We start from the raw sequence: 24,203 nt of genomic DNA on the forward strand, positions 1-24,203 counted from the left end.
TTCTTTCCTTTCTTTCCTTTCTTTCCTTTCCTTCCTTTCCTTCCTTTCCTTCCTTTCCTTCCTTTCCTTCCTTTCCTTCCTTTCCTTCTTTCCTTCTTTCCTTCTTTCCTTCTTTTCTTTCTTTTCTTTCTTTTCTTTCCCTTCCTTCCTTCCTTCCTTCCTTCCTTCCTTCCTTCCTTCCTTCCTTCCTTCCTTCCTTCCTTCTGTCTTTCTGTCTTTCTGTCTTTCTGTCTTTCTGTCTTTCTGTCTTTCTTGTCTTTCTTGTCTTTCTTGTCTTTCTTGTCTTTCTTTGACAGAGTCTCACTCCATCGCCCAGGCTGGAAGTGCAGTGGCAGGATCTCGGCTCACTGCAACCTCTGCCTCCCAAGTTCAAGCGATTCTCATGTCTCAGCCTCCTGAGTAGCTGGGACTACAGGCGTGTGCCACCACGGCCGGCTAGTTTTTGTATTTTTAGTAGAGATGGGGTTTCACCATGTTGCTCAGGCTGGTCTTGAACTCCTGACATCATGATCCGCCTGCCTTGGCGTCCCAAAGTGCTGGGATTACAGGCCAGCCACCACACCCAGCCTCTCCACATCTTTAATACTTGTTGTCTTTTTTATTTTTGCCATCTTAGTGGGAATGTGATGGTATCTGTGGTTTTGATTTGCACTTCCCCAGTGGTTAATGGTATTGTACATCTTTTTATTGTAGCAAAAATTGGAAGCAACCCAAATGTCCGTGTACTAATGGATAGATTTCTTTTAATGTTGTATATTTATGATGGAAAATTATTCACCCATAAAAATAAATGAAGTGGTGATGCATGCTGTAACAATGGGTGAACCTTGAAAACATGCTAAAGAAAGCTGGTCATAAGGGACCTCCTATTGTATGATTCCATTTAGATGAAATGTCCAGGATAGACCAGTCCAGAGACGGAAATTAGGTTTAGTGGTTCCATAGGGTACAGGGATGGGAAGAAATGGAAGCGTTGGCTAATGGATATGGAGTTTCTTTTTGGGGTAATGAACATGTTTTAAAATTGATTGTGGTGGTGGTTTTAACACTGTGAAATACTAAAAACCACCAAATTACATATTTTGAATGAATTCTATGGTATGTTATAGAATATGAACAAAAATGTGTACTCATATAGTTTTAAGAAATATTTTCAGTTTTTAAAATTACTTATTTATTTTTAGAGACAGGATCTTACTCTGTTGCCCAGGCTGGAGTGCAGTAGTGTGATTATAATGTGCTGTAGCCTCAAACTGCTGGGCTCAAGCAATCCTCCTGCCTCAGCCTTCTAAGCAGCCGGGATTACAGGCATGAGCCACTGCGCCCAGCTGTTTTTTTTTTTTTTTGAGACGGAGTCTCACGCTGTTGCCCAGGCTGGAGTGCAGTGGCGCGATCTCGGCTCACTGCAAGCTCCGCCTCCTGGGTTCACGCCATTCTCCTGCCTCAGTCTCCTGAGTAGCTAGGACTACAGGCGCCCGCCACCGCGCCCGGCTAATTTTTTTTTTTGTATTTTTAGTAGAGACGGGGTTTCACTGTGGTCTCGATCTCCTGACCTTGTGATCCGCCCGCCTCGGCCTCCCAAAGTGCTGGGATTACAGGCTTGAGCCACCGCGCCCGGCCAGCTGTTTTTTTTTTAAATAAAAGCAGATTAAGACCTTTTTACAGAAGGATAACAGTAATAATATTCATCTCTTTTTACTTTGTATCCTCGCCCCTTAAACACCTTTTAGGTTTGCCCTTGTTGGTGTTGGATCTGAAGCGTCTTCAAAAAAGTTAATGGATCTGTTGCCTAAAAGAGAACTTCATGGTCAGAATCCTGTTGTAACTCCATGCAATAAACAGTTCCTGAGTCAATTTGAAATGCAGTCCAGGAAAAGTAAGCAGTCCTCAGAGGCTTTTATTAAAATATGTACATTTTAACCAGTGCATTTGTTAGGCGTTTTATACTAGAGAAGTCATCTTAATACTTGCTCACTAGAAACTCCATTTCACAAAGTCCATGCTTTGAATTAGATTTAATCACTGGTTATGACTGTGGGCCTGTGTACTAGAAACCTACTCTTGTTCCATTTTTCTCCAGATATAACAGACCCAATACTACACAACAATGTGCAAGTTCTGTAGCCCTGCCATTCTTGTCCTGTTATTTCCATCTTAGATACAGAAGGAAACTACATTCTAATTCTTAGATTAAAGGAAAACTATGTGAATATGTATTATGGTGGGGGAGAGATCACTGATAACCAGAAAGTGTTCATTGATTTTTCTGCCTGGCAACAAGACCTTTCACCACTTGGTAAACTGAATATAGAAAAGATTTGTCATTACACATTTAAGGATGTTATCATATAAAGAGATAAGATGGATGATTATGTAATTAACAGAAATTCAAGTGGTTCCTTTTCTTTTAATGTTTTAGCACTTAAGACTTAAGAAGAAGTATGTTACAAAATTTAAATGATGTAATACTGAAATTAAGATATCTATTGAAGAATTTCGGTCTTGGCTGCTGCAGAGTGCTGGTATTTTGAAAGTAACTCATGATTACTTATGGAAAATATATTTAAACCTGAAAAATTTGAGTCTTTAAAAGTACCCATATAGATGTGAATGTTTTTCCTAACCCATACTTCCTTATGTAGTTTGCATAGGCACAAGGCATTTGCAAGTTAATATGTTAGAAATAGAGTTGTTTTTAATAATAATGGTTGCATTTCAGAATACTATTTTTAATAGTTGCTATTTATGAGTATTTGGATATTTGCAGCTACACAATCAGGACAAATGTCTGGGGAAGGTAAAGCTGGTCCTCCAGGAGGCAGTTCCCGTGCAGCATTTCCACAAGGTGGTAGAGGACGGGGCCGTTTTCCAGGGGCTGTTCCTGGTGGGGACAGATTTCCTGGGCCAGCAGGACCAGGAGGGCCACCCCCACCTTTTCCAGGTAAAACTTTTCTTAAATTACCATGTATAAAACATGTCTACCTAATACCTCTTTTCCTTTTCTCTCTTTTTCAAGTAATGCATTATTAATGTGACTTACTCTCCTTGTTATGCTATTTTTGGAATCCAGGAAATTTGATCAAGCATCTTGTTAAAGGAACTCGGCCTTTGTTCCTGGAAACTAGGATTCCATGGCATATGGGGCACAGCATAGAGGAAATACCCATTTTTGGCCTAAAAGGTCTTTATTTTTCTCCAAACTTGCTTGACTTATATATAGAATATTTACATCCGTCTTATTTTCTTACCTCTTAAAAAATCCTTTCAAGATCATTTTTCCTTGTTTCACTTTCTAGCTTGGCATCAGAGTAGAATATAAGGTGGGTGATTTCACTGTAAGAAGTGTGTGTACACTGAAAGATGGAAAATATCTCTAGGCATTGTAATCTTTTTTATTAAAGTTTTTGTTTCAGTAAGTTTTCTTAAGCATAAATGGAGCTAGTTAAGTTTGTAAGGATATACTTCATTGTAGTTGGTAGTGTAATATTTACCATATGGGTTTTATTTAAAGACAAAGACTTGGTGTATGCTTTATGCTTTTAAAGTATAATCTTGGCATATGAAAGAAAATATCTTATTAGTGAAGTGGTTTTTTTTTCTCTTTCTCCTTTGTTTTTTAGCTGGACAGACTCCACCACGTCCACCCTTAGGTCCTCCAGGCCCACCTGGTCCACCAGGTCCTCCACCTCCTGGTCAGGTTCTGCCTCCTCCTCTAGCTGGGCCTCCTAATCGAGGAGATCGCCCTCCACCACCAGTTCTTTTTCCTGGACAACCTTTTGGGCAGCCTCCATTGGGTCCACTTCCTCCTGGTCCTCCACCTCCAGTTCCAGGCTACGGCCCCCCTCCTGGCCCACCACCTCCACAACAGGGACCACCTCCACCTCCAGGCCCCTTTCCACCTCGTCCACCCGGTCCACTTGGGCCACCCCTTACACTAGCTCCTCCTCCGCATCTTCCTGGACCACCTCCAGGTGCCCCACCACCAGCTCCGCATGTGAACCCAGCTTTCTTTCCTCCACCAACTAACAGCGGCATGCCTACATCAGATAGCCGAGGTCCACCACCAACAGACCCATATGGTCGACCTCCACCATATGATAGGGGTGACTATGGCCCCCCTGGAAGGTAGGTTAGTGTGTATCTGTGCAAGTACTTGATGATAAAAGATAGGAACAATGACTGTAAATAATTAGATTGTAGCTATATAAATATGTTATTTCTGCCTTCCAAGAAGATGAGGTGTTTAAGCTGCTACCCTGTTTTAGCTGAAAGATACTGGTATAGGAGAATTTTTAGACATTCTCTTTGTAGCAAAAGTAGCATGCTTCAATATGGAAAAGTAACTACTATTGCTAAAGCACATGTCAGAAGCAGCTAGTGTGAATTGCTATACACTATTGTGACTAACTTAGGAAATCTGTTGAGTATGAGTTAAGGTTTGTGTTTTTATTTTACAGGGAAATGGATACTGCAAGAACGCCATTGAGTGAAGCTGAATTTGAAGAAATCATGAATAGAAATAGGGCAATCTCAAGCAGTGCTATTTCGAGAGCTGTATCTGATGCCAGTGCTGGTTTGTATATTTCTTGTATTAATATTTCTTATTTATGTTATTAGGAATGACCTAAAAATGTAAGTACAATCTAGAAGATAGGTCATTTACATGTTCTTTTTGTATTCCGAAATCATTACCTGTGATTTATTTAAAAAGCATTGATAAAAGCTCTGTGTCACAGTGTAGTGGGGAAAATCCAAATTTTAACTTATTTGGTATAGATGTAAGTCTTACCCTTGACATTTAAAGGTTCCGGGGCCTTATGACAGCTTATTTATTCTTATATTTGCAAAGTGATAATGTGCTTTACACACCTGTAATAATAAGTTGAGTTAGTATCATCACCATGAAAGTCTTTTGCAAATGGTGAAACAGTAAAAGAAGACATTGCCTTGCATAGTTATTTTATAGCACAGTACTTTTGTAAAATGCCTTATCACTCTTATCTCAAGTGGTTTGATGGTATTTTGAAAACAAAATTTGTTTGACTTGAAACTCTTTCCTTTCCCTCACAGGTGATTATGGGAGTGCTATTGAGACATTGGTAACTGCAATTTCTTTAATTAAACAATCCAAAGTGTCCGCTGATGATCGTTGCAAAGTTCTTATTAGTTCTTTGCAAGATTGCCTTCATGGAATTGAGTCCAAGTCTTACGGTTCTGGATCAAGGTAAAACTTTCCTGTCTCATTTCCATTTAAAAAAACTGTTAGTTTACAAATGGAAAGAATACTGTGTTTGAGACTTTAAAAAGAGGACTTTGCTTTTACTTATTATTTAGCATCTGGAGTGTTTTTTCTTTTTTAACTCTAAATGTTAGTTGCTTGCTTAAAACCCTTCAAAGACTTCTACTCAGTCTTAAAGCAAGACTAAAGATTGAGGGACTGTGTGATAAAGCCCCTTCCTATCTTTTTAGCTTCATTTGTACCTCTTCCTTACTGTTCTCCAGCCATATTTCTCCTTTTTCTCTAGATACATCAAATGTTTGACCACTTCACTTTATATTCCTTCTCCTGGGAGCAGTTTTCCCTGTCTCTTCACATAGCTGGCACCTTATTCTTCACGTCTCATTCTAACTTCTTAGGAGGGGGCTTCTCCCAAGTTAGTCTGTTATATTGTTCTTTTTATTTCTTCCATAGTACTTACCGTAACCAATGCTCATTATCGAGGCATATTTTTTCCTCATTAGAGCACATGTTGAATAAACACATGTTGAATAAACATGTGCTCTAATGAGATAAAGCAGGGGCTTTATCTATCCTGTTCACTGTATTTCTTTTCTTTTAAGAGATGCGGTCTTGTTAAGTTACCCAGGCTGGTCCTGAACTCCTGGGCTCAAGTGATCCTCCCAGCTTGGCCTCCCAAAGTGCTGGAATTATAGGCATAAGCCACTGTGCTCAGCCATGCTGGTTATAATATTCCTAATGCCTACAGAGTGTCTGGTATAGAATGAGTGCTAAATAAAAATGTCTTGAATGAGGGAGTGACTGAATAAATTACTGATCTTATAGGTAGTTCCCTTTTTTTTTTTTTAAAAGCATTGCTGCTAACTTTTAAATTCTATGTATTTTTGAAAGGCAGACCTTTAAGCTTCACTTGGTATTCTTAGATGTGTCTTTAGTGTACTGTATCTGGTAGTAGTCTTCTTTAAGTTAAGAGAAAGGAGCCTGCCTTTGACATGGTCCCCAATTTTGTAATTATTACCTTTTTGACCCAGTGTAAGAATCTTTGTGTCTGAACAAATATGTCATAGATATAGGTATCTTGTATCATTTTTTTAAGTTTTAAAGTCCAAAGTAATAATTTTTAAATCCCAACACTTTGGGAGACCAAGGCAGGAGGATCACGTGAGCCCAAGGAGTTTGAGACCAGCCTTGACAACATAGGGAGACTTCATCTCTACAAAAAATTTTTTTAAATACCTGGGCCTGGTGGTGCATGCCTATAGTCCCAGATACTTGGGAGGCTGTGGTGGGAGGGTTGCTTGAGTCTCAGAGGTTGAGGATGAAATGAGCTGTAATCGTGTCCCTGCACTCCAGCCTGGGTGACAGAGAGAGACCCTATCTTGAAAAAAAAAGTAATAACTTAGGCCTTGATCAAGGAGCTTAGCTGTCTGGTGTAGAAATATAAGACATAAATATTATTTAATAGACAGTTATTATTACTGTAAATTTAGCAGAATTTGTAGAAGTCTTTTAGGCAGTAAGCATTGGTTAAATTATTTGTTTTTAAAAAATGGCAGTTCATGAAACATTTCTACATACTAAATACAGTGTGAATACTGTATCAATTCTTTTTACTGGTCGCAATTGTTAGCCCTCTCCTGTGCCTCTTCTCCTTCCCTAAATATAACATGCGTATTAGAAAGTTTCTTTGTGTTGGACGCTGCTCCTCATGAACCGTATGTTAATAGGTTGTCATTTTCATATATTTAAGCCCCATTGTATGTTATGACTTCATGACTCTTATATCTAAAAAAGTCGTATTGTAGATGTTGTTTAGCTTAAAACACGAGTGCTTTGAAATTTTCCCTGTACCTTTCTATTTGTTCATTCAGTAAATACTACACATCTGTTTTAGGCTACTAGCTTAAATAGATGATGTGATGCATTTCTGTGATGTGTTCGGTTGCTGATTTTTTGGTAGTGTTTTTAATAATGAAATTTCTGGTTCATGCTTACTGGTGAGTTGGTAAATCATTATTGGCAGCTCAGGATAGTAAGTTTAAACCAGATTTATGAAGAATTTTTTGCTCCCTTAGATTTTTTTAGACATCAAAAAATTGAATATTTTTAAGCTATCTAATTATGGAGAGCATTAATCCAGTAATTTCTTTTAGAAGACGTGAACGATCAAGAGAGAGGGACCATAGTAGATCACGAGAAAAGAGTCGGCGTCATAAATCCCGTAGTAGAGACCGTCATGACGATTATTATAGAGAGAGAAGCAGAGAACGAGAGAGGCACCGGGATCGTGACCGAGACCGTGACCGAGAGCGTGACCGAGAGCGCGAGTATCGTCATCGTTAGAAGGTGGGTATTCCTTGTTCCTGTTAAATGTGTGTGTATTCTTAACAGTAACTATAACTCCAAGGCTACTGTTCGTACAGTATATACCTACATTTTAAATGGTCCAACTACTTGTGAATGTAATCTTCTGGAAACATCTGAAACAAATTATGGGTAAGTAATGACAGGTAAATTTTTGACCCTTTTATCTTTGAATATTTTATTGCTGAGTTATTACTTTTAGGTTTCAAATAGTTAATGGTCTTAACAAAGCAAGGAAATAATCAAGAGGACTCATTGTGTACTTCTAAAATCTAAAAATTGGGATTCTTGTAATCACATACTTAGGTTGTGTGTAATTTTGAATACAAAATAGAGTTATTTCACATATATATTATGTGTTTGGATTTTTAAAAATAAATGGAAAGTTACTATTCCTGAACTAGTTTTATTTGTCCCTAAAAATTTATGAGAAAATCTGACACAATAATAGTTTATGATACAGGAGGATGTTTTCTCAACATTCAAAGAGACTTTTCCTTTTAAAAAAAAAAAAAAAGAAAATTTTTTTTTTTTTTTAGAAGAGACACTATCCTGACATCTGGTTTTTGTTTTTAAAAGAAACAGTATCCTTTAATTTGCAAAGAAGATGTAAAAGTTATTCAATTAAAATGGGTTCAGGGTGCAACCATATCTAAAAAATTTTAAATCGTGTCAAGCCATATACCCAAGTTTAGAATAACTGGAAATAATTTTCTTTGATGTTTCATTCATAAATCATAATCATTGTCTTTTTTCTGTATTTTAAAACTATTTCTTGTGTACATTTTTCATAAAGTGGGAAGAGTTGTCTGTTTATGCTTCATTTTCACATGTAATTTTATTTTTTATATTTGTTAACAGCATTTATTCATGTGAAGAGCTGGGGGGAGGGCACTATAAGGCTTATGCATGTGACACAAAGGTTATTCTGTAAATTAAAATATTTTTTTCTTTATATGTTGGTTGGCATATTCAAATTAAGGCTAAACAAACCCCTCATAGGTAAATACTCTTTATGTGATTATTTTCAGTAATCATGGGAAACTTACTGAAAATTCAGTAATGGTAATTGTTAGTATTTAAATTGTTATGGGCACAGTTAAAGGCTTTATCAAGTGTATGTAATTCTGTGACAGCATAGCAATTTCTTTAACCATAACAGATATGCAAATGAGGTCCTTAAATGCCTAGAAAATAAGCATGCTATTTTTATGGAACACAAATAAGCTCTTAACACTATTTACAATTTTAAGGACTTTTTAAGTTAAAAAGCTGGTTTTGATACTTTGCATTTTGAATATGCAGATTGAATATCAAAACTTTGATTTTTGTATAGTTTTCCATGTATTACAAAATTTAATGTAAACTCAAAACATTCTTTTAATATGAGGCAAAACATATCTTATACTTTTAAAACTAAGCTTATTGAAATCGATATTGTTTTTGAATGTAAAAATTGAATATTGTGTTATGAAAATCTAAACACTAAATTTTAAAGATGTAGCACTTTTTTCCCCTGAGTTAAATACATCTGATCCCATCTTAATGAAAAAAATTCTCAATATCCATCAGTTGCTTAAGGTGGATTGTGACTGGGTTATTAGTTGAAATGCTTATCTATGTTACTCATTTCCATTATAGAAAGGTACAGGTTCTGTAAGTTACCTATTTTTTTTTTAGACTTTATAAGTTATCAGCAAGCTTCTAGTTAGTCAAGACATGATAATGAAACGAATTCATCTGCAAAATTGGATGTGCCCATCAAGGGACCTCCAAACCAATTTAAACCCAAAGTTAACTAATTAAATTTCTTACTGGTTTTAGTAAAACTAGCATAGTCAGCCAAGTAAACAAAATCCATTGTTAATCTTAAAAGTATTTGAGTTAGCTAACATTACTTTCTAGTAATGGGTACACCTAACTATATCATGACTTGAGTTTCATTACATTCAGACATTAGCTACAAATTCCTAATGTGCAAACTATTGTTGACATTTTTCTTAATCACTGATGTACCATACCAGAATTTCCATGTTTTGTTTGTACATTAATCAGAATTGAGTTGTAATACTGTATGTGCCTTCATCCAAGCAAAATTTTACATAAGCATTTCTAGTGCAAAAAATTCTGTTATCCTGGATTATTGTACATTTGCTATATCAATCAGTATTTATTGTGGATGTAGACATGAATAAAGGGGTGGGGACTGCGATTAAATATATTCAAGTAAAACTTTTTAATAAAAACAAAAGCTATCTGCAAATTTGATCACCATCATAATAAGGTCTGTTGACCTTTTTAGAAGTTTTAAAATATGAGTCCTTTTGAGCTTTCATGTAAATCTTAAATGGACTAAATGGAATGAGTGATTTGAAAGCTAAAGTGAATGTCACTAGTAAGGCTGTATACAAATAAAATACTAATGTAATCTATTAAAGTGATGATGAATGGCTAAAAGGGCAAGTTCTTAATTTTTTAACTGGAAACTTAATGATCTTGGCAAGCTGTTAATGTCTGTCCCATCTTAATTTTTTTTGTGTTTGAACTGTTGGTAATGTTAATTGCATTCTCTCATTTTAAAATGTATTGGTTTTTCTAAAAGTATTCAATATCTAAGTTCAAATAGATAATATTTTAATGAGAAAATACCAATATTGTAAATTTCAGTATGTAAATACATTGTGCTTCATATTCTGTAATTTCTGCCTCTATTCTCAGACCACTCTGAGCAAAATAAAAGTAGTTCAGTGCTTTAAGATTGTACATTTCTTACTGAAATAATTATAGTTTCATAGTTGAGTTACTTAAAAGGTTGCATTCCTCTTGTTACTTCTTTGGAACATCTCTGCTCAGCAAATTTGTGTTAACAATTCAGCTTTTCTTTGTTTACTGAAACCAAATTATTTTTTTTTAATACTCTTTATTCAGGCTTTTCCTCTCCCTACTTTATGAGGTTTTACAATTCTCACATCTTTATTATCCATGACAGTTTTTAAGCATTGGGTATGGGGTCTGGATTAAATAACTTGCCTTTGCTGTCCGATTACATTTTTTTTTTTTTTTTTTTTGAGAGGGAGTCTCACTCTCGTTGCCCAGGCTGGAGTGCAATGGTGCGATCTCAGCTCACCGCAACATCCGCCTCCTGGGTTCAAGCAAATCTCCTGCCTTAGCCTCCCGAGTGGCTAGGATTACAAGAATGTGCCACCATGCCTGGCAAATTTTGTAATTTTAGTAGAGACAGGGTTTCTCCATGTTGGTCAGGCTGGTCTCGAACTCCCGACCTCAGGTGATCCGCCCACCTCGGCCTCCCAAAGTGCTGGGATTGATTACAGGCATGAGCCACCACGGCCAGCCTCGTCTGATTATCTTTCTACTACCTTAAATATGATCTTAGGATCGTAGATTTTGTTATTGCCCAATATTTAGGATGCTTTGCATTGTGTGTTCAGCTTAACTTTGTGTTAATTTGAAAACAACCAAAAAACGTCAAAAGAATAAAAAAAATTCTTACATGTTGAAGATGTTCCATTTTCTTCTTAGTGTTGCTTTGAGGCTTATGTGAAAACTAAATTATCTTAATTACCTGGTGAATGATACTGGTTGTAATAAGATTTTAAAATTGTTTCTGCAGCTCTTAGGTTATGTGAGGTCTGCCTTATAGCTCCCAGCCCTGTTTCCATATGTTTTCTAATATAGCCTAACTACTCTGCTTCATCTGGATATGTATGCTAGCTTTCATTGCTTTAGCTCTGATTTTTCTTGCTTTGAGTATTACAAAACCTGTCTCACTGCACAGCTGACTTAATTGAAGTTACAAGAGGGAGTAGGAAGTGATCCCTTGAATGGATGTATAGTGTGTTTTGCTCACTGTGGTTTAAGAATATAGTTTTGTTTACAAATGATTAATGTTCCCTGTTGAAAAAAAAATTCAATGCCAGTGTGAGTCATCTTGCTCTCTCACCTTCATCTCAGTGTTAAATTTACTACCATTGTTTTAGTTTGTAAAATAGATTGTTTTGAATAAATTTTGTCTTGAATGAATATTTAGTTAACGTTGTTTAAAGAAACCTAATAACCAAAAAGGGGTAAGGGTGCCATTTATGCTATCCAAATTTTAAGAATTTTTCTTTTGTGGTAGCATGTTTTAACTCTTCATGAATTATAAATAACAGGTTATTTTGGGATGTTCATTTTGTAAATATTTTGGGAACAAAGCTCATTTTTCTTTGAATGTGATTAAGTTTATTTCTACTATTTTACTGGGTTGTAAGAGCAACAATTATGTATGTGTTTTATAGAGTAATAAAATGCTTTAGTTAAAATGAGGTAAGTACTATGTACAGAGGTAGAAAGATGAAAATATGAATGTTTGGGTAGTGAGAACTTGTAAATATCTACAATAACTAGAATTGTTTTTATGTAATATGTTCTAGTCAACACCAGAAGGAATTTTGATTTTAGAGTTAACTCGTGTGTAGATAATTATTTCTCTTGCCCACCTCATTTCCATTCCTCTTAAGAAGTTTTCAGATAGAGAAAAGTGAATTATATTGAGTTAATAGTGCATCTCTAAAATTATATGAGAATCCTTTTAATTCAGTATATTAATGTGAAAATCTATAAAAGTGCCCTATCAAGTATTTATTTGAATCTTAGAAGATGAATTTACCATTAATTTAAAATACTAATTCTAGCAAATGTACGTAAATTTCTAACAGAAACAATTATAATTTGAGTTGTTAATAATGGCTTGATATATTAAAATACAGGTACTTCTCTGTGTGTTGAAATTTTACTTAGTGTTCACTTTAGTTTACAGACTTTATTAAAAAGGTGTAGATTCCATTTATCTTTTAGTTGTTTTAACATCTGTTTACATAGGCCTTTATTTTATAATTAATACCTAAAGCAAGTAATTGTGTGGCTTTGACATTACAGATTTTACCAAATGATACGTTGAAAACATGGGCATTGAATGTATTTGTCACTTTTAAGCTGGTTTTTGCTATCTTTGTTGATGTAGTTGCCTACTTAGACATTTGAGAGTATAATATGGAATTGGATTATTGGAAATGGGTTGTATTGCCTTCAGAGTCACTTTCATTTAAGACTGTAAAATTTGTATTTCCAAGTGCATAAATGTAAAGTGTTTAGAAATAGAAATAAAAATGGCTAGACTCTCCCCCATATTTTATGTCTGTATGGTGAAAATTAGATTTATTAATAGAAAAGATCTATCTATAAAGTATAATCAAACAAATGAGTGCATTAGTCCTGGAAAAAGATGTGTGTTGCAATTTTACAAACAGGATTCTCTATATAAAAATAGTATTCTCCACTGGAGTGATAATGATACAAAGATGCAGTGTATGTGATATGTTTTATGGAAGAATGGAATATTTTTGTTTTGCTATGACTTTGAATAATTTTTCCCTCTTAATGACCTGATCTCTTTTTATCCCTTCCAGCGCAACAGAAAATTTAGGGAGATAGCATTCTTTTGCAGTTAAATTTATTAATTTCCCAGTAATTATTATTTAAGATTAGAACATATGCCTTGTCTTTCTTTAATACATAAACCAGTTTTTTAAAAGCATATTGCACATAATAAAAATAAAACATTTGAAAGCTGCCGTTTTAGATTTTTTTCCCACTAAATAATTTTGCTAAATAGCTTCATCAATATAAGATGAAGATGCAATAAAAGATAACAATAGCAATGGCTGAAGTTACCTGAAAAATATGGGTATATAGAAACTATTATATATAAAATAGAAAGTCCTGGATTGTACCATCTATTTTTTTTCTTTTGCAGTTTTAAAATTTTATGTTATTACTGCTAGGCAGTATGCATTCATCTATGTACTGATGTTCTTAAGATACTTACAACCTAGTTGGGGAGGAAAGGACATAAAAGAAAAATTTATAACAGTGGCAGAAATAACTCTTAATTGTAGAGCAGAAAGTATTTTTCAGTTATTTTTATGGCAAAATATCACTAAACTGTGCCCTATGAACATGTTCAAATTGAAAAAAGTTTTTTTGAAAAACCTTCTGCCCTCTTGACTCTTAAATCACTTTATTATTGAAGTGGTTTCTTGTCATTTATACTTTAATTACCTAATGTTTCAATGGTTACTTATATCCAAGTTAATTGAATGTTTCTTGTGAACCTCTACCTGAAGTTTGCATATATATGTATTCTTGAAATTTTAATTTATCAACTTTATTCTATTTTTTTAATTTTATGTGAGTTTTAAATGAACTTCATCATTGTAGATTCCCATTTAGCTTGTTTTGGTTAGTTTATAATACTAAATTAGATATTTCTATATAGGTGGAATAGAGTAAAAGTAAAGTAAATGTTTTAAATTTGTATTATGTCTAAAGATTTGTACGTGGATGTCATTAATTTAAATGTCCATACTCTATTTATAAATCTTATTTATAAATTTTGTAACATGGAACACCATTTGATTTATAATACTTGCAGAAGTTCCTGTATGCTGTTAAATAAATTAATTTGTAAAATAATTTTGAATTTTATATTTAGTTCAGCATTTAATTGTTAAATGAGTTTATAGACTTGATAATGTGGGTGAATGAAAAATATTTACATTAAAATCATCCAAGCATTTTCCATTTATTTTTGTAGCTTGCATATTTTAGAAAATGACTTATGAATGTTTCCATCATCACAGAAACAGTAGCTGCTATGTTTTCATTACTGCTTCAGTCATTAAATTTATAAGGCAATAATATCTAAGAAGAATGAAATCAGAATGTCTCAGTTTAATCATCAGGTAAATTGGAACATTTCACCGCCACAAAGGCAGCTACTGTTTCCGTTAATTCTTACTTTGTGTTAGAATACGTAACAGTGAAGTAGATGCACGACTTGTGTATGTATAGTTAAGCCAGCGTTTTTCTGTGTATTTTGGGGAATAGCAAAATCTACATCACAAATTTTGACACATTACAGCTGAAGGAAGAGGATCACCTTCCAAGACAAAACAGTCTTCATGGGGGAAAAATGACGCTTGTCCAGCAGTTTGCTTCTTGTGATTGAACTGAACCTGTAAGGATTCATGGATAAAATGAACAGGAATAGATCTGAATAAAGCAAATCTGCATAAATGGTAACCAGTAGCTCTACTTTTATTTTTTATGTTGCTTAACTGTTTTATTTGAAGGAAACCTGTGTGATTTAAAAAGTTATAGCTTTTGCAACTTTATTACTGGTTATATACATTTGGCCATTATAATGTGCAAGCAATTGGAAAAAAAGTCAAGTAAATGCTTGTTTTTGTAGTAGTTTGTTCTTGTTAAAAATGTTTATATGATAATGTCTGTAAACAGCATCACTTTGATTACAATAGATGTAGTGTTGTAATAAACTGTTTAATGGGGCTGATGTGTAAAGCTGTTCAAGTTATTTGATGTTTACACCTCAGGGAAAGTCTTGTGTTCAGCAATATCTTAAGATAATGTTACTATGACAACATTTTTACTGTCCTTTAAAGCATTGCAATAGCGTTTTTGGATATGCATCAATCTAATCTTGCGTTCAGCGAATTAAACATAGTAATTAAGTGTCTTTTGCCCTTGATTTTGGTATTAGAATAGGCGATCACATGGATATTTAATATTTCTATATTCTGCTTTTCTAGCTGTTTTTACCTAGTTAGCTTGTGACTTTGCTGAATGGTATGTAAACTTGTAAAAATTGAAATTTGACAGACATAGCAATCCAGTCAATGTGTAAAGGGGTCAAAAAAGCAGAGGTTTTAATACATAAGTAAAAACCCATACATATTTGATGTGTAATGCAGGTTAATTACAATACAGATGTACTGAAACAATTGTGAACTGCTAACATTGAAGAAAATTTGACAATTCTGATTGATGCTGCAATTACTTGCTGTTTTTATTGATCTTATGGTTTATTTCTTAAGCCATAGGCAGTGTAAATACAGCCCTGCAGCAGATAAATGTGAGTAAAGAGAGCCTTAGTTTTATTTTCCAATTGGTATAAATTTTTGAAGGATGTGATGTTCATTAACATTCGGTTGTATTCCCCAGTATTTGTAATGGGAAATTACAGATAAACCGTGTCTGCATAGTTTAAGGAATACTATGTGTATTCATGCAGTGTATTGATTCATGCTATAGTTATGTAATCAAAGATTTTTCTCAAACCTGCCTTACATACAGGCCCACTTTAAAAGCACCTGGCTAGCATGTGTTCTTGATTGCAAAATTGGCAGAGGCAGGGTGTCAACTTGATTAGGTGTTTTTATGGGAATGTAATTTGAAATCACTACTTCAGAAATTTGAGTTAAAATTCTTGAGCACGTTAATACATTTTTAAGATCTGATTATCTTTGAGAGATCTTATGTTGATACACATTGGTTGTTAAAGTATACCCAAATTCTAGGACAATGCTTAAAGTGTTAAAATACCCTAGATACTATGTTATGTGCAACTGTAGAAACCCTCCAGAAATTTCCACTGCTGTTCTTCACTTTCATCTTGTCTGCTATCAAACCACTTCTGACAAAATTAGCTGTTTTGAATTACCCATATCACTGCCAGTTTTATTTTAAAATATTTTGTGTTTGAAGTATCTGCATGGGATCATTGATATTTATCAAAACTGTTCCCTTTCAGAAATGATTTTTTAAGCACTTTGTTGAAAATGCAGTTGCTTTTTTAACATTATTTTACAGTTGTATCAAAACTTTCCTGTTTTCTGTATATTGTTAGTTTTTGTCATTTCTTGGCTTTTTAATATTTTGACTATAATACCCTAATGTGAAGAAGTATGGACATATAAATATTACAAGAGAAATTAGTTAATAGTAAGGTTAAAAGGTAAGTAAAATGTCCATGAAAATAAAATTTCTTTGAACAATTTGAAAATGTAATCACAAAAATCTAACTGCACTTGAAATGAAACTGGAAATTTTATACTAATTAAATCCTTTACCTTTTCATTTTTTATCAGTGGAACCTTTTAATTGCTCCTTCTATATTACTCTTCTCCCTGCTTGGCTGATCTCATTACGTGACTTTGTTGCAGACAGTGTGAGTGTACTAGATTTGTTTGCTGCTAATCTGTTATTTTAAGTGTTGTCAGAAGGAAATAACTTCTTGGTTTGACCAAGTAATTTTGCAAAGTCCTTCTCTACCTGATAACACATGAATGTATAGCAGTAAAGGTGAAAATTGCAAGCCTTGTTTCATTCTTCATACCCCCTTCAGTTGTTTATGGGTTGATGTTATTTGAAAACTCTTCCGTTTTTTTATGTGTAAAAACAATCCAAAGAGATAAATCCTTGCATAGACACCAAAAACAGTGTCTCAGAGACCTTTTCATTTTTTCCTTAGTTAATAACTGTAGTGGATATGAAAACAAACGAGTTGAATTTTAAAACATAGCATTTATTAGTGCTATACAGTCACATTCCTTTCAGCCAGTAGTAAACAGATGAGTGATACGGTATCTGAATGGTACTGCTTCTCAGACAGCACTTTGGATTGAAAGTGCTGCTTTTGGTTAAAGGAACTGTGTTGTGGAATGCATATTCCAGTGTAAATTTGCAGATGTGCATTTTATTTTGTCAATTTTCATAAGATTTGGAGTAAGTTGCAGTGGCTTTTGATCATAGTTTAGCCCGTTTAATGGTCCTTTTACCTAGAATGTTCTTAAGCAGTTAATGACAATTGGGAATATACAGATAACTTGTAGCTTAAGATACTATTTTCATTTAATTCTCCTGTGGAGAATATTGCTTTATTTTTTACTAGTTCAGGTCAGTTATTAAAATAAACGTGGAGGTTTTAATGAATGTTGTATAATATTTTATAGTGAAGGAAAATTGTTGAAAGGGTAAAGACTTTCTCTTTCCCTTATGTATTTAACTGTGCCAATCTAAATACATACTGTTTTATACAATGAGATGCATTACAAGACTTTTCTGTTGGAGTGCTCTCGACATTTTGGTTTTCATACCTGAATGATCATTGCATTTTCTGTATTTTCTACAATGGCTCCAATTTTGTGTTTTAAGCTTCAGCTTAAGAGGAAGTTTATGTTCTAATTCTTGACTGAGAATACAGTATTGAGATTCTCGCTGTTTTACAGATAACTGGTTTTTAAATTTTACTCATTAAGTTCATTTGCATCCCATAGCCCTCTGTAAATGTTGTATGTACGTAAATGCACGCTTACCCACTGTGTATAGTAGACATTTTTGTGCTAAAATATATTAAGTGGGATTTTTGTAGCAAAGCATTCTATTTTTCTGTTCTTACAGTGTGTGTGTGTGTGTGTGTGTGCGCGCGCGCACGTGTTTTTTTTAACCTTAACCTTCAGTTTAAACACTGGTGTATTTATTTTCTTTTTAAGCAACTTGACTCTTAGAAGCCTTAGACTGATTTTTTTTCAATAAATATTCAACCAAAAATTATAAATTTATTAAGATGTGGCCTTACATATGGCATTCCTTGTGTTCGTAATGTGAGATTTTTGATTTAGAGAAATCAAGATTCAGGATTAAAGTTTCATTGTAAGTTGAAATAGAAAATGTATTGAAATGTCTAGGCTTCTGGGAGAAAGTTCTTACACTCTTCTTTCTTGGCATTAGAAAGAAGCAATAGGAATTTTTGTGAATATTCTAAATATTCAGGCAACACTGTTCAGATTGATTTAGGTTTGTCTTAACCAATGTTCTTTTTTTAGAATTTCAGGTTGTTGGCATTCACTGAGTATGCAGCTACTATGGTTTTTGTATGGGACGTATACTTGATTATATACATTTTAATGTCTTTAAAGACTTCCTGCTATATTAGTTAACATATTGTAATGGGAGTCTTAAATACTAGGTTGAATTTAAATGAAGTCACACACACCTTGAAGTGGTAACTGTGCATAGTAAATACTACCAAGAGTTTTATTCATGTGGGAGTATCCTAAAATTCTGCCATGGGTGTAAATGTTTTACAATAATTTCATAATTGGACAGACCCTGCATTTAGCAAAAACATTTTATTTTGAAAGTGTGTTCTTTTTGTCGCACTGTTACTGCGTAACACTTCTCAACATTCTGTAATTTAAATTATTTTAAAATACTATGGTGAATTCATGTTTATTTTTTTACTTTGAAAATTGTACTCAGGTGGTATTTAATGGGAAAGGATCCTTTGGGTATAAATCATAATGTATTTTAAGGAATGCATCTATAATATTGATAACTTTAGCCTTAAAAAAAAGGTCTATTATTCCTTCCTCTGCATCCCATGGTATATTAGCAAAGTAGTTTACAGCCCTGTACAGCCTTACAAAGTTGTTTTACAATTTTTAATGGAAAGCCCTTAACAAAAAAAAAATTGTATCATATTACCAATATCCGTGAATTACTGATTACAGTTTGTAAATAATTTGTTTAATATCAGAAGGCCAAAGAAAGTCTTAAAATTTTAGCTATTGACTCTATGGTGACTTCACAATAAGATTTCTGTGCAAAAAGGTAAGGTGATAATTGATCAAATAGACTTTCTTTTTTTTTTTTTTTTTTTTTTTTTTGCTGTCCATGAGAATTAGACTTCATATTAGCTTCTATTAAAAAGCTCATTCCATTTTATTAAAATGTTTGTAATTGCAATTTTGTGTTTAATGTTTACTTTGTCTTTCCTTTCTTTAGCATTTAGGTGACTGTTCGGCAGTTTGATATATGGCCATTGTCGGCCTTAAACTGCACTGGTAACAAGCATGGTGTTATCTTGTATTGAAAATAAAATAAACTTTTGATAAGACTTTGCAGTTTGTCCTTTTTGTTTGATTTGTGATTTGGTAACCATTGTGTATGGTTTAAATAGTTAATATTTATTGGCAGTATGCAGTATAACAGAAATTGGACTGTTGTCTGTATTTTGTCTTTAAGCCAGCCTCCTAGATAGTGGTTGTTTTCTTGTGTATTGACATTTTGGTGCTCTTTAAAGCAACTGATAATTGGGCTAAAATTAGGATTAAGAGGCCTGACAGATTTCCAGGCTGTTATATTGTTTTTAAATCAAAGATTCAGAAAGAATTTGTCTAGTTTTAGAGGATCATTAACCTCACTAGAGTTTAATCAAGTAGAAATGTTTGCAGCAAAAATATTTTACTAGTTAGCTTGGAAACATTATGGGGTACTTTTGAAACAGTAACAGACTTGTGATTTCAATAGATATTTCTGTTTCAGCTGTTAATATCAGGTCTCAGATTTCAACCTGCAAGCTTCAGAGTATGTTAAAGGTAACTTATAAACAAGTGAATATGAACATGAGAAATAATATTACCATCACTGGGATCCCTTTCCATGCTTCCACTAAAATTATGGTTCAGGTTTTTGTTAGATTTCCTATTACTGTTTGTTACATCTTTCCATTGATCAATCCCCATTTGTGTTGAATTAGTTGAGACTCTCGTCTCTGCCCTGTGAGGGCATTTAACTTTAAGAGAAGATCATTAGGAATATTTTTTGGCCAGATGCCACAGTACGTAAGACTCAGTTCAAGACCTGATTTAGTGAAAGAGAGATGCTTTTTTTACAAAAGATTTGTGGACAGATTTTTCCCAGTCTTCCTAGTTTTGTTTCAGAGCCATTACCATGAAATAATAATTATTAGAAATGATTTCCAGTGCTGTTCTTGGTCGTTCATAGTTCATTAATAGTTCTTGGATTTTCGTATGGTATATCAGTTCTGATAAGCTATTGTCAGTTTCAGATAAATGATATATACTTTACCTGTCAAAAATCTATATTCATTTTATAGAAAAACTTTTTAAAAATTTACTGCTTTAATGTAATGCTGAGATCTGTAGGGAAAAAAATGACTTTACTTGGTGAATGGGAGAGGGAAGTACCTTTTAAGCACAGACTTGCAAAAAGGGCTTTTGGCAAGAGGAGCATTCTAGTAGGAACTGAAAGAATGCCAGTTTGGCTGAAGCAGGGAGTGAGGAACATAGCCTTATGTGTGGAGCTCGAGCAGTTGGCAAGGCTAGGCTCTCCAGAGCTTGTAGGTCATATTAAAGATTGTCCTAAGAGTCATGTGGAATCACTGAATTGTGTGAAGTGTCACAATCAGCATTTCAAAAAGCTTCTTGGCTGCAGATTAAATTGGTAAAAGAACAGATAAAAGAGAAACACCCCTTCCTGTCAGGAGAGAAGATAAGGGTAGATAAAAATAGAAGTTTGTGGGCTGTAGGTGCGTGGTAGAAATTTTAAGATGTCATATTTAGTGACTTATGTTTTCTTTGAAATGGAAATTGAGGGCATTGTGGTGTGGGCATGGCTTAGTTTAGAAGTAACGGTGTTGATCTGTGAGGTTGTCAGGATTTGCTATCTAAGATTCAGCGCCCATTTTTATGGTGGCAATCCACCTAGTAACACATTCGTCCCCTGGGAGAGGGTAGATGGATCAAGCTATGGGACGGAGACGGCAGTAATTGTCTTCCTCAGTTTTCAGTTTAACGGTTGTCAACCCAGCTGAAGAACACACTGATGCTGTCCTGTTGTTTTTAAGGGATTGCCATGAACACTATTTTTTGAGACAGTCTTGCTCTCTCACCCAAGCTGGAATGCAGTGGTGTGATCTTGGCTCACTGCAACCTCTGCCTCCCAGGTTCAAGTGATTCTCAAGACTCAGCATCCCGAGCAGCTGAGATTATAGGTGTGAGCCATCACGCCTGGCCAATTTTTTTTTGTAGTTTTAGTAGAGATGGCTTTTCATCATGTTGGCCAAGCTGGTCTTGAATTCCTGGGCTCAAGTGATCCGTCTGCCTTCGCCTCCCAAAGTGCTGGGATTACAGGCATGAGCCACTGTGCCTGGTCACCCATCAGTGTTTTTTAAAAATAGTTTTTGTACCTATTGCTTCATTAGTTTCTTAATTATCCTGTAAGACAGTATTCTTTTTTTGTTTTTCTTTTTTTGAGAGAAGATCTTGCTGTCACTCAGGCTGCAGCGCAGTGGTGTGATCATGGCTCACTGCAGCCTTCCCCACGCTCCAGCAGTCCTACCTCTGCCTCCTGAGTGGCTGGGATCACAGGTGCATGCCACCATGCCTGGCTTTTTTTTACAGTTTTGATAGGCATGGGGTTTTGCCCTGTTGCCCACGCTGGTCTCAAACTCTTGGGCTCAAGCTATCTTCCTGCGTTGGCCTCCCAAATTTTTGAGATTACAGGCGTGAGTCACCAAACCTGGCCAGTGTTCTACTCTTAAAAGGGAGGCAGTGGGCTCTGAAAGGTTATGACTAGCAGAATATAGTGAGTAGAGGTTAGAATGATTTTTCAGTTATTTACTGAACGTCATGATACTAAGCTGCCACCACCATAAGATTTTAAGCTTTACTGATACCCAAACTAACCATTTAGGAACACATGACTTTAAAATGTTCATTTGCACCAATGTTGAGTACCTACTCTACAAGATACAGTGTTAGATACTTTTGTGTAAGATAGGCCATAGCATTTTAGTGTGGTATCTTGTAGTCTCCTGTAAATACTTCTACAGGTTCTACCTACACAATTACTATGGCTGTCATATTAGATATGAGGTAGGTGGGTATAACGTGTGGGAAATGTTGGCACTGATCTAGAAATTGGACCCCTCCCCAGTACAGTATAGGAACCAGCCATGTGTACCACTTCAGCTCTTTATTCCCCCTGAAATAGATTATTGTTTTTACATCATGACCTCTTCAACTTTCCTCAAGTGAGGGGAAAAAATTACCTTAACACAAAATGCAAGAATCTTCCTAGGCATCTAACCTAAGAATACAGTCAAAAGTGATTTGCAGAATGTGAAAACTGGAGCTACTAAGTTATTAAAGGATTTTAGTGATGGCTGCCTTTTCACAATGGTGTATCTTAGATTATCTATTGTAAACACTTTTCTGATGAAGTCATTTTTATACAACTCAGAAATTGATCCAAGGATACTGGAAGCCCATTCTACTCCAAGTATGTAAACTTGAGCCTTTTATATTTCACATTGTAAACACATGCTATGTTTGTCTGTGTACAGTGAGAGACTGCCTACCTATAAACTTCTGTAGCAGTCCATTTTATGTTTTCCTTGACTTACTACATCTATGAATGAACACTAAAAGACGAATGGCCCAACTTCTCTTACCTCTATTATGCGTACCTGGGCAGTAAGTTATCTACAGTAATTTATCTTCTAATAGTTGTTTCTTCCGCTTGCACACACACGGACAGAACGTGTCCTCTAATTAGATTTGGCCAAGACTAGTTATTTGATCGGTTAATAGAAAAGGTTAAAAGCAGGGAGTCAAATTTATATTCTTTTTAGTTTCCTTTGCTGTTTCCCCTAACCTTTTAATTTTGAGGGCACTTCCAGGGGACTTGTCTCTACACTTGGTTCTCTTATCCAGTCTCATGGCTGTAGGATTTATATGCTGTCAGTTTCCAAATTTATATTTCCAATTCAGATGGGCTAATATTTCAGCCCCTCCTCTCCCGTACCACCTACCTGCTCAACCCACAGTCTTACCCAACAGCGAATATAAATACTATCATTTCATTTGTGTAGACCCAAAACAGATCACTCTTGACTCCTCACACTCTACATCTACAGGGAAGTACTTTGTCTCTACCACCAAAAGATACCTGCGACCTCTTACTAATGCTGGGGTTGCTCTCTGTCTTTGCCACTGCACAGTCTGTTGTCAGTATAGCTTTCAATCTATATTGTTTCTTAAAAATCCTGCAGTGGCTCCCCATTCATTTAAGAGACAAGATCTCTGTCACCCAGGTTGGATTGCAATGGTGTGACCGTAGCTCACAGCAACCTTGAACTCTTGGGTTCAAACAATCCTCACACCTCAACTTCCCAAGCACTAGGATTACAGGTTTGAGCCACTTCACCCAGCCCGCTCTTCATTTCTATCAGAGTAAAGCTGCAGTCCTGACAAAAGTTCATGATTTGCTCTCCTTCCCCCCCCCCCTTTTTTTTTTTGAGATAGAGTCTCTCACCTTGGTTGGAGTGTAGTAGCATAATCTCAGGCTCACTGCAACCTCCATCTCCTTATCACAAGCAATTCTCCCACCCCAGCCTCCTGAGTAGCTGGAGGTGCGCACCACCACGCCTGGCTAATTTTTGTGTTTTGTAGAGATAGGCTTTTTGCCATCTTGCCAAGGCTGGACTCAAAACTCCTGAACTCAGGCTCCTCCTGCTTCAGCCCCCCAAAGTGCTGGGATTACTGGCGTGAGCTGCCGCACCAATTTGGCTCCTCTTACCTCTGACTAGATCTGCCAGTACCTTTCCCCATGCTCACTCCATTCTAGCCACTCTGGCCTTTGTTTTTCAAACAGGCGAGGTATCTTGTGTCTGAGCCTTTGTGTGGGCCATTTTCCCTGACTGGAATGCTGGAGATAGCTGCCTGAGAAGAATCTCAGTGAGGTTTGTTTTTACCATTCTATTGAATGGAAACTGCTACCTCCCTTAACTCTGTTTTATTCTTTACTCTTCACAAGCATTTACAACCTAACTATATATTTTGCTTGTTCATTCAAATATAAAGTCCCATGAAAG

General features: G+C 35.2%; 1 protein-coding gene across 4 annotated transcripts in view; it reads left to right on the forward strand.

The window, feature by feature from the left end:
- CPSF6 (cleavage and polyadenylation specific factor 6) overlaps positions 1 to 16,605 on the forward strand; it is a 32,169-nt gene extending 15,564 nt beyond the window's left edge. The window contains exons 4-11 of one of the 4 annotated variants that reach the window (XM_015152234.3): positions 1,731 to 1,876; positions 2,768 to 2,941; positions 3,071 to 3,181; positions 3,621 to 4,125; positions 4,458 to 4,573; positions 5,071 to 5,224; positions 7,393 to 7,585; positions 14,586 to 16,605. In XM_015152234.3, coding sequence (XP_015007720.1) covers positions 1,731 to 1,876; positions 2,768 to 2,941; positions 3,071 to 3,181; positions 3,621 to 4,125; positions 4,458 to 4,573; positions 5,071 to 5,224; positions 7,393 to 7,582 — 1,396 coding nt within the window. In that variant the 3' untranslated portion in view covers positions 7,583 to 7,585; positions 14,586 to 16,605. The remainder of the gene's footprint in view (positions 1 to 1,730; positions 1,877 to 2,767; positions 2,942 to 3,070; positions 3,182 to 3,620; positions 4,126 to 4,457; positions 4,574 to 5,070; positions 5,225 to 7,392; positions 7,586 to 14,585) is intronic. The other 3 variants (XM_001117360.5, XM_015152235.3, XM_015152236.3) reach the window with 3 other exon arrangements.
- The last annotated feature ends 7,598 nt before the right edge of the window (positions 16,606 to 24,203 follow it).

This window comes from Macaca mulatta, chromosome 11, assembly GCF_049350105.2.
Source record: "Macaca mulatta isolate MMU2019108-1 chromosome 11, T2T-MMU8v2.0, whole genome shotgun sequence".
Taxonomy (NCBI): Eukaryota; Metazoa; Chordata; class Mammalia; order Primates; family Cercopithecidae; genus Macaca; species Macaca mulatta.